General features: G+C 40.8%; 1 protein-coding gene across 1 annotated transcript in view; it reads right to left on the bottom strand.

Annotated features, from left to right (window-relative positions):
• The window catches only part of ADAM12 (ADAM metallopeptidase domain 12), a 335,474-nt gene that overhangs the window by 234,028 nt on the left and 83,319 nt on the right, over window positions 1-18,127 (bottom strand). Inside the window, exon 3 of the mRNA XM_026494364.4 lies at window positions 13,222-13,295. Within this exon, the coding sequence (XP_026350149.2) occupies window positions 13,222-13,295 (74 nt within the window). The remainder of the gene's footprint in view (window positions 1-13,221; window positions 13,296-18,127) is intronic.

The following is an 18,127-nucleotide window of genomic DNA, read 5'->3' as shown; positions in this document are numbered from 1 at the left end:
AGGACTTCTCTCCACATCCCACCCCCAGCACGGTGTCCGAAACAGTCTGTTCAACGGATGCCCAGACGAACAAATACGAATGGAAGAGCAGAATGGGTGACGTGGAAATCAAGCACTTTAATATCAAAATACGAAGAATAAAAATGGCAAAACATACCTCAGATTAAGTTATTTTCTCCGTTAATAAAAAGGATCATCAATGCTATTTAATACTCCACTTAGAAAAATTTGAAGGAACCGACATTCCAATCTTATCTTCTAAGAAGCCCTAATTTCTGTGTTTAGATCAAAAGCTATAGATGATTTTCAGCACATAAATCAAGTTTGCACTGCTGTAGAATTTTTTTTTTTTTTTACTAAGTCAATGAAAAAATAGCCTGAACTAATAGGGTTTTCTAAACGTAGCTTATTGGTTACTAGCTTATTGGTTACTAGTTCCACCTAACAAAATGAACAAAATGAACAAAATGAACAACTGTGTCTATAATGACTGATATTTATGTAATATTATAACTGTATAATAGGAGATATACTTATATTAGGAGATATAAGTATATTTCTCTATGTTCATGTCAGTATGGAAATTGAATGACAAATATATTCTGAGAAATCCCACTCTTCAGATAATATTTGTGTTTGTATTTCAACTCATAGGAATACTATGCCAACGATTATTTTAAAAATGATGTCAATTCATTGAAATATTTATCCAGTTCCTTTCATTGGCAACAAAAGGTGCTCACTTTCCTTAAACTCATTCCAATGACAGTGTCCTCTGCAAATCAATCAGGATTTCTATCCAAGGAGGTCAGAGGGAAAGAAGGAAACACACAATGGGGTTCAAAAGGATTAGTACAATCGTTCCTTGTGGACAAAAAAAACCCAGAAACCAAAAAACAACTGTTAGGTTTTGCCACAAAAAAGATGGTGTTTTACTTCTGTAACCTATAGTGTATGTATAAAAGAATGTGAAAAAAGGAACACTCATGTACCCATCACTGGGTTTAAGAAATAGATCAAACTAGCATCCTGGAGGCATCTCAGTGCCTCTTCCGTCACCATGTTTGTTTTAAAAATTATTGTCAAAGACTTGAAGGGGATTAAGGTGACGGTCATGTATCATCGTGTCATGAAGGCTCTGCAACTTTTTAAAAAATTCTTTACTTAAATTCAACTTAGTTACCATATAATGTATTATTAGTTGTTGGGGTAGAATTCAGTGACTCATCAGTTGCATATAACACCCAGTGCTCATTCCATCATGTACCCTCCTTAATGCCCATCCCCCGGTTACCCTATCCCCCCACTCACCTTCCCTCCAGCAACCCTCAGTTTGTTTCCCATAGTTAAGAGTCTCTTATGGTTTGTCTTCCTCTCTGTTTTCATCTTATTATATTTTTCCCTTCCTTCCCCTATTTTTCTGTTTTGTTTCTTTCTTTTTTTTCCCCTTCCAGTGCTTATTCTTTCTTTTTTTTAATTTTTTTATTGTATTATGTTAGTCACCATACAGTACATCTCTGGTTTCTGATGTTTTGTTTCTGAAAGTCCACATATCAGTGAGATCATGTGATAATTGTCTTTCTCTGACTGACTTATTTCACTTAGCCTCATACCCTCTAGTTCCATCCACATCATTGCAAATGGCAAGATTTCATTCTTTTTGATGGCCCAGTAATATTCCATTATATATATATATATATATGTATACACACACACACACACACACACACACACACGCACACCACACCTTCTTTATCCATTCATCTGTTGATGGACATCTGGGTTCTTTCCATGGTTTGGCTATTGTGGACACTGCTGCTATAAACACTGGGGTGCAAAAGCAAAAATGAACTATTGGGACTTCATCAAGGTTCTCCAACTTCTAACAAATGCCATCTATGCCTCAGGCCAAGAGTTGATACTTCCTGCCATGACTCTCTCCCACAGAGTGGTATCCCATGTTTGCTTTACTTTGTTGGCCATAAGCTTCCCCTGAGCACACACATCTCCCTTAGATACATAATCTCACAAATTTAAATCTCCCAACAGAACAGAATTCTTAGGTCTCCAGGGAGAAGAGCTCAGAGCCACATGGAAGGAGTTACTCATTCAGGGTTTCCTGGTTCACTAAAATACAGCTAAAAACAAAATCTTGGCTCTCACAGGAATTGTCTAATTGGTCTCGATGCTGAAATACAATGTGTTATACATGATTTCTCATCTAGTATTGTAAGTACAATTCCTCCCAGTATGACCAGTTCAAGAATTCCTCTGGGACTAGTGAGAATGTATTCTAATTCAGGAAATTACTGAGGCCATACATCTTAGGGGGGAAATGTGGCCCTTGACAACCATCCAACCCAGTTCCTAAGTTGATAAGCCATTGTTTTCTTTTTTTTTTTAATTTGGGAAATATCTTGTTTTTAATTTATTAATTCAAGTGTAGTTGACATATATTAAATTCATTTCAACACAGTGATTCAACAATTATACACATCATGAAATGCTTGCCACAATAAATATATTACAATATTATCAACTATATTCCCTACGCTGTATTTTTTATCCCTGTGACTTATTTAGTTTAAAACTAGAAGTCTGTACGTTTTTATTCCCTTCATTCATTTCAGATTACAAATGAGAGAAATCAGGACTAGAGAGGTTAATTACTTTGCTGAAAGTCACAAAGCTTTACAAAGACCACAAATTTCGTGTTTCCTTCTTCTTGATTCAATGCTTCATCCCTATACTACACTAAACCTCTTTGCTCTTGGGGGAAAAAAAAAGGAGAGCAATGACCGGCATACATCGTACTTCCCTAAATGGTCATCCTCATGACTTCTATCAATATGGATTAGAATTGTTGCTCTGAAAATGGAAGAAAATATAGAAGCATTAGTTGGTTGGTGGTGGGGATATTCTCTACATCTGGAGGAAATCCATTAATTTGTGTGTCTTTTTTAGCAAATGAAGCATTTCTGGGATATGATAGAGCATAAACTAATTAATTAACAAATTAACAATATATGGCCATCTGCATCAATATTACGTTTAGGTTCTATACACAAAAGTTACTTTGGAAAAAACAAATTTCGAATAAATAACTTTCTAAATGAAAAGAGATTTGTGTAATGCCCATGCAGGTAATTTATGGTCCAATGTGAAAATAAGGACTTCTGAATGGAGAAGTATTTATAGAGCATAAGAAGTAATGTAATCAACTTATAAGTATGATCATATTTGGTACAATAATAAATTTGATCCAAAATTTAGGTATATTTTAAACATGTTTATTAAATTGTAGGGACAGTACTTTCAGTAAGTTTTTAATGTCATTTTTTCATATACATATATGAAATTTTTATATATGTCTTTTTCCACTTAACCAACCTCCTAATATTCTATATATTTTATTAATATGAATATACACTACCACTAGGACTTTACTAAAAATGTTAGTAATTCTTTACTTTGTGAAAACCACATATAAAAACCATACCCCACAACTCCTAAAGGAACTTCTGTGTCATTGAGATTTGTCACCTGGGTGTTGCTTGGTCACTAACATAGCACAGAGGGAATCTCCACGGGAGTCTGTCAGATTTAAAAAAAAAACCAAGAAACTGATCAACAAAGCCCTCTAGGCCAGTTAAGACTGAAGGGGTAGCCTTGGAAGTGCTGTGAAAATAACTCTATGCATAAATAAAGTGTCTCCCATAATAATTCTCCTGCTGTGGGGTTGCTTACATCATCGTCTGTCTGCCCACATGGTTTTCATAAGAAAGAAAATCTTTAAAAAATAAAGAAATTCTGTTCTCCACTTATGTTTAGCCCATTCAACCCACAGTGAAATCCACCAGCACATTTAAAGGAGTGACTATTTCATACCATTTTTAGATAAACGCCCTTCTTCTATTTTTGTCAGGGGTCCTTGCACAAGTGTGGCTAGCCTCTACGTCTTTTCAGGCTGTGAGTCTTTGAAGAATTTACTGCCTCTTTCCTTGAGTCTGACGAAGTCTGCTTATCAGTGAAAGAGTTGCCTTAACTTGCCATTGTCATTGGCATGGAAACAGCCCTTGAGGGACAGGTGATGTCCAATTCAGAGCCCTGGTTTTCGTGTCAGCAAGGCTGGAACCAGTTCCTGCCTTTCTATTCTGACCCCTGAGTATCTGCCTCCAGGCGGGATGCAGGGACATGTTTGCTTTTAAAAGAACAAGAAAATTAGGCTCTCTATAGAGAGGTTTCAGAGTCAGGCTTGTCCTCTGTGCTCTAGCAGCTGCTCAGGGACTGGTTCAGGCACACCTCTGCATCCCCATGGAACCTGTCGTGAATGTGGGTGCTCAACAGGGGAACATGGAGTGAAGCCCCAAATGTGAGGTGCTAAATTTGAGGAATAGAGAAGCCACCAATAGGCAAAGGCAGAGCAATGATTAGAGGTGTTCCTGCCTTTTTTTCAAACTTCGGGGTAACCAACAGCTGAAGAAGGAAAGTTCTTCCCTGTAGAAGAATTCTAGCTAACCAGTGAAGAAGGAATGATAGAATTAGAACATCACCACTTTGCAAGATACAAAGAAAGAACTGATCTAAACATTCATTGTTAATGGCCACTGACCCTGGCAGGTAAAGGCTCACATGGGGCTTTATGACAGAAGCCTCAGGATGATCCCTGAACCCAGTGATCAGCCCAACATCACGAAATGTGATGTAGTCCCACCAAAAAACCAGAACTTGAACTGCTCAAGGCTGTAGATCTAACCACTGGTTAACACAAAACACAGGGGCCAGAAGAATGGGCTAGATGACACCAGGGGGATGCAATCAGCAAACTAGCATATGAAACATTGTCCTGGGCACCAACCTGGTTTCACCCCCAGGGACTGCAAGATTTCGAAGGCAAGAATTAAAAAGAGGGACCATTTAAAAAGACTTAGCTGTAGCAACCAAATGTAACGTGGGAGCTGTGTTTATACCTGGCTTCAAACAATCTAACTGCCAAAAAGTGTTCCAAGCTTTCTGGAGAGTTAGTCTTAAGTCTTACCAGATAAAGGAAGAGTCACAATGTCCCACAAACAGAAGTCCTATGGCCTTTCTGTCAAGGATGAGACAACTGGAAAAAGGCAAAGGACTTGCCATACGTACCCCAGCCTGCACAGCATCCGAATGTCACCATGCCAGTCACACACAGGGAAGAGGTGGTCAGATGACAGCCACAATGACAACACCGGCTTGGCCCCAGGCACCGGAGACCACCCGCACGTAGCCAGGACCACCATTATTATCGATTTAGGACACAGTGTTCTGGGGAGGAGCCCTGAGGATGCACAGGATTTTCATCAAAAAATCAGAAACCCAAGGCACAGGAAGTGAAGGATTGGAAGTGACGTAATTTGACTTGGAAATCCACTTCCATATCAAAGACCTTGTCAAACCCTTTAAACTTTAAAGAAGTCCATTCAAGGACACCATACTCTTAAACTGGAATGCAGATGGACACTGTTTTGGAAAGGTCGATTTTAACCAGTTAAGGCACTTTAAAGTTAAGTCAGGTTGGGGAACAAAAAACTCTAAAAATGGTGTTCTGACCTCTTCCAATGTCTGTATAACTTCAAAGACTGAAATGAGGAGGGAAGCTCAAAGGAACGCAGTTCTTATTCAGCAAACAAAATTTAGCCCAATTAGAGAGAACTTAAATGTTAAGAGACTTTAACTGAATTCAGAAGGGGTTCGGTCTGGTTAGAAGATGCCTGAAGTCCATCATCTGCGTGAGTCTACAGTCATGCTCGGAGAATTTTCTACTGTCCTTTCCCTATTTCATTGAAGTGCAGAGGTGACCCCTCTGATACAGCCCAATGCCCTAAAGTAAGGGATAGAGCTGACCATGCTGCAGAAATCGGACAACCTGAAAAGGTGTGGTCACTTCCTGTAGGAAAGACCATTCCCGTGGGCAATGCATCAGCTAAGACAGGAACCCCAAACTAGAAGGATCTGGTGGGCTGGCATTTCCCTGTCAGTCCCAGCACCATCCAGCACAACTTTTTGCCATAATGGAAATGTTTATATAGCCATACATGGCAATAAGCATGTGAACTATGGCTAGTGTAACGAAGTAACTAAAGTTTTAATTTTATTTAAATTGATGTAAATAGCTTCATGTGGCCAGTTATGAATGTAACTCCTTGCGGAATGTGTCAAAAATATAATCCTCAGGCCCTATAACTGGGGATTCTGGTTCAATAGAGAGACATGGAACTAGGTATCTGCCTTTGGAACAAGCTCCTCAGGTGATCCCGGTGCTGGTCGTCCCAAAATAATGCGCCAGACTTGAAGGAGGACAGGACTCTCTGTATGCTCTCCTGGCAGAGGGAGCACCCACTCCGTGGAGACAGACTACAGGAAGAATGTGGAATAGGGCCTAGAACAAGCCTGGAGGTCACAGTCTCACCCCACTGTGTTCCCACCCAGAGACCACTTGAAATACTGACATTGCCTTGAGTTGTAACAGCTATCTAGACATTCTCAGGGTCATGGCCAGGGCCTCAAAATGTCCTATCCCACCATAGGCTGGTGTTCTTCAGCTCATAGCCCCCAGCCACTGCTATTTTTAGGCCCCAAACATCCACGGATCCTAAAGAAATGTCATGCCCGGTTCCACATGATAACCTTCCACATGTCACCTCCTGAGAGGATTCTGTTAGGCCCAAAAGTCGACCCTCCTGCAAGGCTCTGAGGACCACGCCAACTACGATCTACATCTTGGTGTCCCCAACCATCACTCACAGGGCAAGTCCTTCATCCTTTGTTAGGGTTCTCTATTCTGACCAAAGATCATCAATCCTCCAGCATTTCATGTATAAGAATTATCCTTTCCATTACCCCACACATTCAATCGCTCATCAGTTTCTGCCCATTCTTCCCCCTGAACATCCTTCCTCTATTCCTTTCTGTGGATTCTCTATTACTTGGAGCCATTTCCAGCTCTTCCCTGTGCACCAGCGATAAATAGCCTCTTATCCAATCCACTCTTCACCTCCCCCAATCTCGTCTTCACATGTAACCAAAATGCTATTTTAAAAACTGACTTTCATCACGTCATTGCCCTGCTTATAGGCCTTGCTCCCATGGGATACCATGTCCCTATGAGAAAATACTTAGGTCCTTATCATGGAGCATGAGGTCCCACATGGGCCGGTTTCCACTTCTCTCTCACTACCCCCCTCTTACACACTAGCACATCGACTTCCTCAGTGTTTGAAACACTTCGGGTCTCCTTCCCCCTCTCCCAGGACTTTTATGCCTGCTCCTCCTTCTCTGGGAACCCCCACCCTTTGCCCTCCTTTACCTGGCTCACTCTGATTCATGTGTAGCTCAAATGCTGCTTCAGCTCACAGCTTCCTTCCCTAGCCAGGCTGGGTCTCATAGTTGTCTTCCTCAGCTGTTAGCCTCGCTGTCTTTTACTAGAGTTTAGTGATGGCTTGTTTAGCATTGGGCTCCCTGACTGACCTCCAAGAGGACAAGGATTTGACCTTGTTTTCTCTATCTCCAGTGCCGACCACAAGAATCTGGTATTAAGTAAATATGTGTGAACAAATGACTAAGTGAATAAAGAATAAAGAATTATTACTGATTAATTTATTACTAATCATTTGAATTAACATGGATGGTAGGAGAGAAGCTGAGAGACAAAACCATGAAATAGACGGCGTTTCTGAGCTGTGGCTTTTTTCCTTGCTAGTTCAGTCAATAATTAGAACCACTTGACAGATTAAAGCTGGAAATTCTAATAGGCAGGCTGGACTTCCTCTTCAAGAGTAGAAATGAAAAAAAATAGCACTCTATACACAAAAACTTAAAAATGTTTAATCCCTGAAGATGTCAATATTGTGAAATTAAGACTGTTGCAGCAACAGGAACCCAAAGGACTGCTAATCCTTTCCAGCTCTTGACAGAATCGGGCTCTTTGGCCATTTTCAAGACTCATGGGCAAAGATTATGCATAATCTGATCTCCACTAATTTAGGAAGTTTGAAACAGGACATAGTTCCAGTGAAGCCAAGCGTGTGCTTCGGTGAAATAACAAATATCACTGGGACCATAGGAATAGGTCACTGGGTCATTCAAACCTGATCATCAAAAATAACACCAGCTCGAATCTTTCAGCACTGACTATACACAGACTTTTATTCCTTCCTGCAGATGAGAAAACAGAGAATGTAAGCAGCTTATTGTTGGAAGCAAAGCTGGGTTTCAAAGCCTGATTTCTTGACTCCAAACCCTGTGTCTTTTCCAGAAGCTTTCTCCTTGAATAATTGTATGACACCACTCAAGACAGACTTTCAGCCTCCTGGTGACTCACTTCTGGCTTGGTCCAGGCTGTCCACATTCCATCATTCTCTCATGTGGTAAGTGCTCATTGAGTGCCTACTACCAGCCAGACCCCGTGGAAGTGGGTGGAGGGAAAGTTGAGACCCTGGCCCTGGCCTTAAGGACATCTTTGGTTGGTGGGGGAGGGAAGGGAAGTTCAACAGTGGGAAGGAGAACTGTGACAAGATGCTCTCCAAGATTGTGTGTGGAGCAGCACAGGGGGGACGTTCTGGATATGGCCCGATGGGGTCACTGCACAGCAGGACGACAGCCACTCCGGTTTAGGACCATGGGCACCCGTGCACACATGCTGGTGGCAGTCACCTTAGCAGACAAACTGCCTCAAGGGCTCATGTTGAGTCTGTGGGTTCCATTCATGAGAACTACGAGGAAATTTCCTTCTGAACTGACAACGTTTATTTTTGTTAACCCAAGCGTAGGACTTTACATTTATCCCCATTAAACCTCGTCTTGTTAGTTTTGGCCCATTGATCCACACTGCTGAAATCTCTATAATCCAGATCCTGTCGTGCAGAGCAGTTACCCCCCTCCAGATCTGCGCTGCCAAGAAGTGTGATCAATGCACCTTTTACATCTTCACAGAGATGACTCTGGAAACTGCGGGCCATGACGAGGCCTTGTACACAGCCCCAGGGCCACGGAGTACATCTCAACCTAGCTCTCCAGCACGGTTTGGGTCAACACGAACAATAGATCCATATCCTCTGGGTAGTTATTCGGCTGACTACTAACCTATCCAACGCTCTCTCTGCACCAGCTACCTTTCGTCCTCCTGCGTCATGATGCTCTGAGAGATGGTGTCGAATAACACCTTCCCAGATATTTACACCCACGTCTGACCAATTTAAAATGTCCTTTCTGCTACTGTTTGAATATTAATTAGATCTGTCCCTTCAGAGATGTCTGGAATTATTCCAGCCGGAATAAAAGCCAATGCCAGAGTTCTTCTAGTACAGAGACGGGGCAAATATAAATTCCGTGAGCCATGGACTTCCCCCGGCACCTGCCTTCTGTCAGGGATGGGCCAAGGCTCAAAAACAGAAAGCTCGGTAGGTCTGGGAGATGAAGGGAGTGTGATCTACTGCCATCACTTCTAATTATCCTAAACTGGAAAAACGGATGTCTAAGCTGGCCAGCCTGTCCAATAAAGCATTTTGATCAAAGATGCAGTTGCAGAGAGCACCTGTTTGAGGGATGGCCTGAGAGCCCACGGGGACCCAGGAGAGTTATGGAAGTCATAAAGTGGTCCCTGCAGTTCCGTAGGCAGACAGCAACCCTGTGAAAAATGCTTCTCCAGGGAAGCTTTGAGTTTCTTTAAACATTCAATTATGGCTATACAAACACAGGTTTTAAGTGAACAGCATCCGATCTTTGCACAAATTAGGGATGCTAGGAGGCAAACAGAAGAGATTCCCTGAAACAACTGTTTAACACAAACTCCATCCTTCTTCATGAAGAATTGGTGTATGTGATGAGTTTTTGAGCAGGGTTAATTAGGTGACCCTCTTTCAGCATTAGCTTTGGATTATGGCTCTTATGATTTAAGGCACTGACGCCACCTTTATTTTACATATGATTTCCAAGCAAGTTTTTAATTAAAATAGATTTCTGGATATTTAAAGACCCAATATTCAATGTGCAGAGCTTTTTAGCCCTTTGAATGTTGCTGGAAGTCCTTCTAAAACACAATTCCTTTTTATGAATAATAAATACTCCAATATCGTTCTTTGACAATTTTTAAGTTTTTACAGATTTTTTCCTCCAGGGTAAAAAGTTTTCCTAATATTAATAGTAATATTTTCTTGTTGTAAAACATGAATAAAGTAAATGTCTTCCATAATCTTACTAGTCAGAGATACAGGTACGTGTGGTATTTTAAAATCAAAACTGAATACCATGTACAATATTATCTGATATGCTGTTTACATGGATTATATCATGAATGCTTTTTACAACAATGAAGATCCCCCTCATTGCCTTTAATTGCTACATAGAGCTCTGTTTCGTGGCTAGGTCATAATTTAATCAATCTCCTATCGATTTCGGTAAACTACCCCGTAGTGAACATCCCTGAAGGCAGGGCTGATACGCAGCCCATAGGTATGATGCAGGGCACTGACAGGTTACCTTCCGGTTGGCCAGACTCTCTACTCTGCTGGTTACATAGTCACATTTACCTTGCTTGAACATTTGAGTTCTTAGAGCTCCATTTGGATAAATTCTCTAATTGGATCTATTGGGCCAAAGGCTATAGGAATTAAAAATTCTACTTTCTACAGGACAATGGATTATATTTTGTGTCCAACAGCATCAAGAGCTGGTGGCATACAAGCATTTCACTCTACCTACAAAATTACAGATTTTTGGTAGTCACGGTCTCAAAAGTGAAGTCCATTTGGAACAGACAGGTAATTTTTTTTTCAAAAAAATACTATGCTGAAGTATTTGGAGGGAGTACAACATTAAAATAGTAATATTGGCATGCTCTAAGTATGAAAATGTCATTTTTATCAGGGCAGAATCTCTATAACTGTTATAACTAGTATAATTAAAATAAAGCCATAGAATGTCATAGGGTCATATCAAACACTCTCCATTTAATTTCTAACATGTAGGCTGACAGTGAGGTTGGGAAGAGAGATACAATTCAAGAAGAGATAGTTTTATGTTTTCAACTTTTCTGATTTTGAGATTATTTTGTGAAAAGCCCAGAATTGGAAGTGAGCAAATTAAGGCGCCTTTTTAAATGATCTTTTATACAAATCAGCCACTGTCGAACAGCCATTGTGTGTTATACTATCTGCCTTAGTAGACAGGAAACCATTCTCAGAAAGAACCATGAATGAGGCTACTGAACCACTTCACAGACTCCGAGAACCAGAAGGGCACTAAGAGCTGCATTTCTCTATGGAAAAGTATGTCCATTAAAAAGCTAAAGGAAGAAGCAGGTTATCAAATTGCACACAGACCACAATACCCACTAGGAAGACAAAAAAATCCAAGCATATTTATAAGGAAAACATATCTTTGGACAACCACTAAAATATTCATCAGGATTGTGTTTGGTAATAGAAGTATTTTCTTTTGGCTCTTTGATCTTTTTTTCCCCCTACAATTTTCAATTTTCTGCATTGGACATGTATTCCTTTCAGAGTAAAAACAAATAGATTAAGTTTTTTATTAAGTTGATTTCCACTTCTCTACCTGACGTCCTACCACCACCTGGGGGTCTGGAATGGACACCACTCCTGCTGTTCACCACATCCCCCAACACTCTGACGAAAGGACCAGTTGCCCAAATCCAGCAGCAATCCTAAAACCCCATTAAGGACATGTAGCTCCATCAGAAGCCTCATTCCCTTCTGATCTTTCAGGGAATACCTAAGTTTCATCCACTGAGATATTTCAAAACCACATACAAACAGCAATTTACAAAAATTAAAATGTCCCACCATATTCTCACATGAAAAAAAAAAATAAAGCACGAACATATTTGCTTGGCTAAAAGAGACATACCAAAGGCAACATAGAGGTTTCTGTTCAGCTCCCTGTTCATCCAAGATGTATGCCCGAACCTCTACTTTAAGACCATCAAGTCATGAGGAAGGCTAAAAACACATCATTTATTGCTTACAAATGTTTTTAATCCATTTAATGGTGACAGCTAAATCTACAAGATATATGAAGAGGCAGGTTGCTATCCCGTTTTACATATATTCATGTTGTGTATTTGTTTTTAAATGTAAATATTTATAAATTTATATGGATCTGTTTTTTTTTTTTTTTTTTATTGCTGTTGGCCGTGATGTTAGATACTGAATGTGAGAATTGGCCATGACGATCTCATTGATCTGACCTGCTTGGGACCCTCAAATCAAAGCACTGGGACCATAAGTGATCTGACTTGTTCACATGGAGACAGAGTCAGGTTTTTACGACATCTGTCTCCGGCAGAACTCAGTTCAGGGAAGCTCTCTTATCTACATGATCACATCAGCAAAAAGTCAGCCTTTCACTGATGGGTGAGGAACAGGAACGAGTAGTTCTAGAAGATAAAAACTCCCGTTTTGAATCAAGCAGGACGTGGTAACTTCGTTTACATCTTTAAATACGTATTATTTATTACAAGCACGCAGGTCTTTGCTGGTACGAATCAATTAGAATAGTATGGTATCCTCTGGGTCTAAGGAGCCCGGGGGCTAGCCAGGATATAAAGGATAACAAGAACAGGGCTTGTGTTACTTATGCCTTGAAGCAGACAGTTTTCTACTGGGAAGTCATACAAAATATGTAATAATATCCATCTGCTCCAGGAAAAAAATATAATACCATTTTTGGAAATTTATATAATTTTGCAAAAAAAAAAGGTCAAAATTTTAAATGAAAAGATAAAATAAATACTTTGTACCACTGGAGACAAGCTCTGAAAGATAAATAAACCATTGGTATTTTTCAAGGAAAAAAGAGGTTCTATTCATTTGACGCTATTTCTCCTTATATAAGCCAGGAATTGCCAAAAGTCAACTAATTATGGAACACTATTATTTGAACAGAAGATGCTTAAAATCTATCCTTGACAAATCAGGCTCTGAAAAAGAGAAACATCAGAACTATGAGAAAAACCTGCTGATTTACAAAGCTTTTTTTTAGAGTGATAAAATTCTTCATTTTTCCACTTCATTTTTTCAAGTTAATTCCAGCCTCAGATCCAAATTGGGATTATGAATCCATGCATTTCTTTCTGTTTCTCTAAATGCCAACATAAATTACACAGCACTTTGAACCCACAGCTCCTAAATTTCTCCCATGGCACAGCACACTAGAATTAATGTGACTTACTCGTTTCTTTCCAGATGTATGATCAGTTCTTTGCTTTCCAGTTGTATTCGAAAATTCAACACTTCTGGATGATTCTGAAAGATAAATAAGAGAAATCAGCTGAAACACATTTCACATTGACTTGCCAACATTTGAATGTTCTGAAGGCATATTCAACAGAGGGAGAGAAAAATACATTTTCTTCTTGGGACCATTCTGAGATCCCAAGTAGAGGAGACCAGGTCAACCAGGACTAGAGTCTGGAAGATGTACTGCCACCGTTCGATGATACAAATGTGGCCTGTGCCCCTTTCCTTTGGCCACATACCCCTGAGATCCTTCTTGACACTGCCCCCTCCCACGGTGAACTTCTTCCTCAGTTTCCTTGTCTCTATAAAGGGCACCTTCACTTCCCCAACTGCTCATGTCAGAAATGTGAAGTCTGGCCTGAAACCTTCTCCCTCTCCAGCTCCTCTAAATCCATAAAAAGGTCTCACAGTGCCGTTCTCCAAAACACAGCTCCTGTTACATCTCACAGCCCTCCACCTCACTCCAGTTCAAAGCTCAGTCACCTTGGATCGGGATTACTGCAAAGCCCTTCTACCTGGGTCCCTCCATCTCTACCTTTCCTTTCCTCCCATTCGTTCTTCAATGGCAGCAGAAGCTTATCTTCAAAAATAGCTCCTCATCAACCCAACTCCGCTTCCAAGGAGCTTGCACTGGCATCCAGTGCTACGATGCCAACTCTTCAACATGGCCGGCGGTACCAGTATGGCTCTCCTCCTCACTCACACTGGCCTCCGGGCTCTTCAAACGCACTGAGCTCCTCTGTAGCGCTGATCTTTGTACAGGCTGTTCCCTCTGCCTGGAATGCTTCCCCTCCAGCTCCTCCACTCAGTACCAGCTTTAATGTCAGTAAGTCAAGGAAACCTTACCTTGCTGCTCAATCTCACTGAGTGCCCCTCTTCCCAGACACGTTGTCTTTCAGTCCCCTGTCCTTGCCTTCCTTGTAGAAGGAAGAACTCCCTTTCTACTTGTAGTAACTCAGTTATGTTGATTTGTGGGCCGCTTGCTTATTATGTCCACAAAGGTGCCAGACAAATAATAGAAGCCCAATTAATATTTGGTGAATGAAGGAATTAATGAATAGGGCAAATGTCTCTACCAATCTCTTCTCCTTCTCACGAGGCAGACATCCTCCTCTTCCTCTGGGCTCCAGGGAACCCAGCTCACGTATGCCCGCCTGTCAGCGGGGAGCAGGCGACTATACTGTTCTGCCCCGGAAATCTCAATGAGCTTCTTGCCCTGCCCTGAGAATGCATCTGTGTGCCAGTGTCCCTTAACTCACACCCTTACCCCAGGTTCCCTCCCAGCTAACCCCGGGTGGTCATGTGCACCACACTCCTACCTTTGAGCCCAATCAGAGTCCTTACCCAAGTCAAAATCTACTTGCCAACTCAAAGGTATTCTGTGAAGCCTCCCTCTGCCCCCTTCCCTGCTGTGTAACCTTAGTGACTCTGGAACAGTCACTTCCAGCCCCTCCTTATCCAGACCAGCATGTGTCAAACGGGGGTTCTATGTATTCACGGGACAGTTCTCACTAGGAGAATTTAAAATTTTCGATGTTGATTTTTAGTAGTTATTTACTTATTTAGTAATTATGAAAAACGAATGCTGCATTTGCATTCTGATGACCTGCTAAGACAGTCCCCCAGCACTCAAGTGGGAGCCCGGCAGTGCTGCCTGACACTCCGGGCGACACGTGAAGGGCAAAAGAGGGGTTCATGCAAAATGATGCAGTCTACCTAAAGCAGGGCCAAATGCCATCAAAGCCCAGGGCAGGAACTGAGGTTTCTTAGGGGCTTAAAAGGAGCAAAGCAGAGGAGAGCTGGTCATCACGTGGAGTGGGCACCACAAACGCAAGGGCGCCCCGCTCCCAGTGGTCGGCGCTGCGGCAGAGTTTCACGTGGCGGCTCAGCCCTGCTCAAACGTCATCGCCGCAGGAGATCAGTGCTGCCGACTTCACTGGTGGCTTTGCCCACCTTTGCCCTGGAAGTTCTTGCAGTTTTACGCTTATGTAATGAAAATAAGACGTTTGTACGTAGTGTTCTAATATTCTGGTGTTAACAGGCACTGTCACAACTCCAGAGTTCAGGAGACTTTTCTTACAACCCGGCATTTCACCTATACTAGGGCTCAACTAACCACACGTTACCATGTTGTAAGAGAAGATGGACTGTAAGTTCCAACATTCAACATTAGTTCAAATGAAACGGAATTTAAACAAAAACCCTAACAACAGAAGGTCATGCGAGCGTTGGGAAAAGGTTAAAACGTGCATGCACTCGTGCCATGGGGCTGGGACAGCATCATCAAGGGCGAAACGCTACTTATTTTCAGGGCTGTCCTTCACCCATCTGGATAACTTTCTGATGTTGAATATGGTAGCCATTAGCCACATATGAATTTACACTTACATGAACTGAAATAAAATTTAAAAATCAGTTCATCAGTCTCACTGGATGCATTTCAGCCTCGATAGCTAGATGTGGCTAGTTGTGGCCCCCGTTGGACAGAGCACAGTGACAATGTTCCTACCTTCCCAGAAAGTTCACAGACAATTCCATCTTCATTGAGCATCTCTGAGTCAGTAATAAAGACCTAAAATTTGCATCACCCAATTGCTGTCTGAGTAATAGACTATTTTAAATATTGGTGCCTTCAGGGGATATAATTAGGTGCAAACCCAAGTGGTTTTTTTAAGTGCACATTAAGAAAGCTCTTCTCAATTTTAATTGATGAGCGATATTGTTTTTTAAGGAGTTACTTAAGCTTGAGAGTGAAACTGGTAAATTTCATATAAATGAAATGCTTATCTATATTTTCTGGGTTTAAACAGATCTTGTTTTGTACAGACTTATTCTAGCAAATGACGACACAAACATCTAGCGATCTTGTAAAAACCACACACCGTAATTGACATATTTTGACACTATCCGATGTTTATAAGAATTTTATGGGTTTCTGAGTGCTTGCTGAACTTTTAAAATTAATATTACTATTCCCATCCTATGCAACATTAAACACACATTATGTCTTTAAATTTTAAAATAGTGCATAAAAGTGCTTATACGTCCTGGATTGGCTTTTGAGTCTGTCACAGGGACTTTTGCCTAAATTTGCCTATATTTTCTGACACTGAGATTTAATCACAAATACACATAGAATGTTCTCTCCAGGGTTTGCCACTTGTACTTATTGATTTCTTAGAAAAATGGGATTATTAATTAAGTTTAAATAAAATATTAGAACAAAAATATGTTTCAATATTTCGTCAAGATGTGCCCAATGTATATGTATGTATATTTGAATGTGTTTTATATATGTGTATGTGTAAATAACTTACTTTAATTATAAGTTGTCTTTGCCTAAGATATTGAAACATGTATCACATTTTAAAGATGAATCCTGACAGTTATATTTGTGAATAAAAATAAAATATTTGCAGTACCCCCCCCCCCCCCGGTTTAGCTAGTTTAAACATTACCATTTGTACTAATGTCACAGGAAGTCCCTAAAGGACCTGTTATAACATTCCAGTGTCAACATCTTTCAAATGAATACATTTTTCCCTAGGGAGGCAAAAAAGATTTTATCTGTATATTTTAGTTGGGATTTAATGGTACAGGAGAAATCAATGGGGAAAAAGAACAAAGAGCTATTTTCATTCAAAACCACTAATTGCATTAGATTGCTCAGGTTAAAAGCATGTATTCATTCCATTTTCTTTTGATTTTTATACATTGGAGATAATGAACTAGTGCTGGTTAAATATAGCATTCCTTTTCTTAAACATGATATATTGATTAGCTTAATGGAATGGTGTCTTTTAGTGAGTGCTTAAAGAACTGCACTTGCTGAATGAATCCATTCAATGCTAATCAATAGGAATGTTGTGGCATCATTATAATTCTACTTTTTTAATTGGGAAAAGTATACCCAAAAAAGAGTATACAAAATGTATCAGTACAATTTTATTTTTAATTTTTTTAAAGATTTATTTTATTTATTGTTGGGGGAGAGGGTCAGAGGGAGAAAGAGAGACTCTCAAGCAAACTCCCCGCTGAACACAGAGCCCAACGACGTGGGGCTCAATCTCAAGACCCCGAGATTATGACCTGAGCTGAAATCAAAAGTGGGACGCTTAAGGTACCTACCACTCAGCTGAGAAATCAAAATATTACCAGAATCTTAGAAGCCCTGGTATTAGTTTGCTAGGGCTGCCATAACCAAGTACTACAGGCTGGGTAGCCTAACCAACAGAAATTTATTTTTGCACAGTTCTGGAAGCTAGAAGTTGAAGATCAAGGTGTCAGCAGGGTTGGTTTCTTCTGAGTCCTCTCTCCTAGTAAATTCCTCACGGAAACTATGCAGGCAGCCTCCCCCAGAGGGTGTGCTCAGGCAATTCTGCAAAGTAAGGCTCCAGCCAGGACCCCACCCCCCATCTCTGCGACCCTCAATTGCCCTGTGCTCCCTGAGGTCAACCACAGTGCATCTGCCCAGCACATTCTACTTAACTGGAAGTATGAACAGATGTTTAAAGGCGATTTATTAATTAGCTAGAGTTTCTTCCACATGGTGCTGCCTTGCTTTAATCTGTGTCATTGGGAGCTCCCCCAAACTTGAATTTAAATTAGTTCACCCACGGTGGTACAAACTATCTCTAGTCAACACATGTAGCTTTTCATGGAGGCAGGGATGCCCCCAAGGGCTCGCTGATGGATGGAATGATACAAAGTATCATCTCCTTGGTGTTTCCCTGTCCTTAAAAAACAGCCAATTTTCAGCAACTTAGAAAAAATCGGAACCAGATCCTGAAGTTGAAATATGGTGGCAGCGAGCCATCAGAAGGAAGGCAACTACAGGA

The sequence above is a fragment of the Ursus arctos genome, unplaced genomic scaffold, assembly GCF_023065955.2.
Source record: "Ursus arctos isolate Adak ecotype North America unplaced genomic scaffold, UrsArc2.0 scaffold_7, whole genome shotgun sequence".
In the NCBI taxonomy this organism is placed as follows: domain Eukaryota; kingdom Metazoa; phylum Chordata; class Mammalia; order Carnivora; family Ursidae; genus Ursus; species Ursus arctos.
The sequence above is the reverse complement of the archived record's forward strand: the minus strand, read 5'-3'. Positions and strand labels throughout refer to the sequence as shown.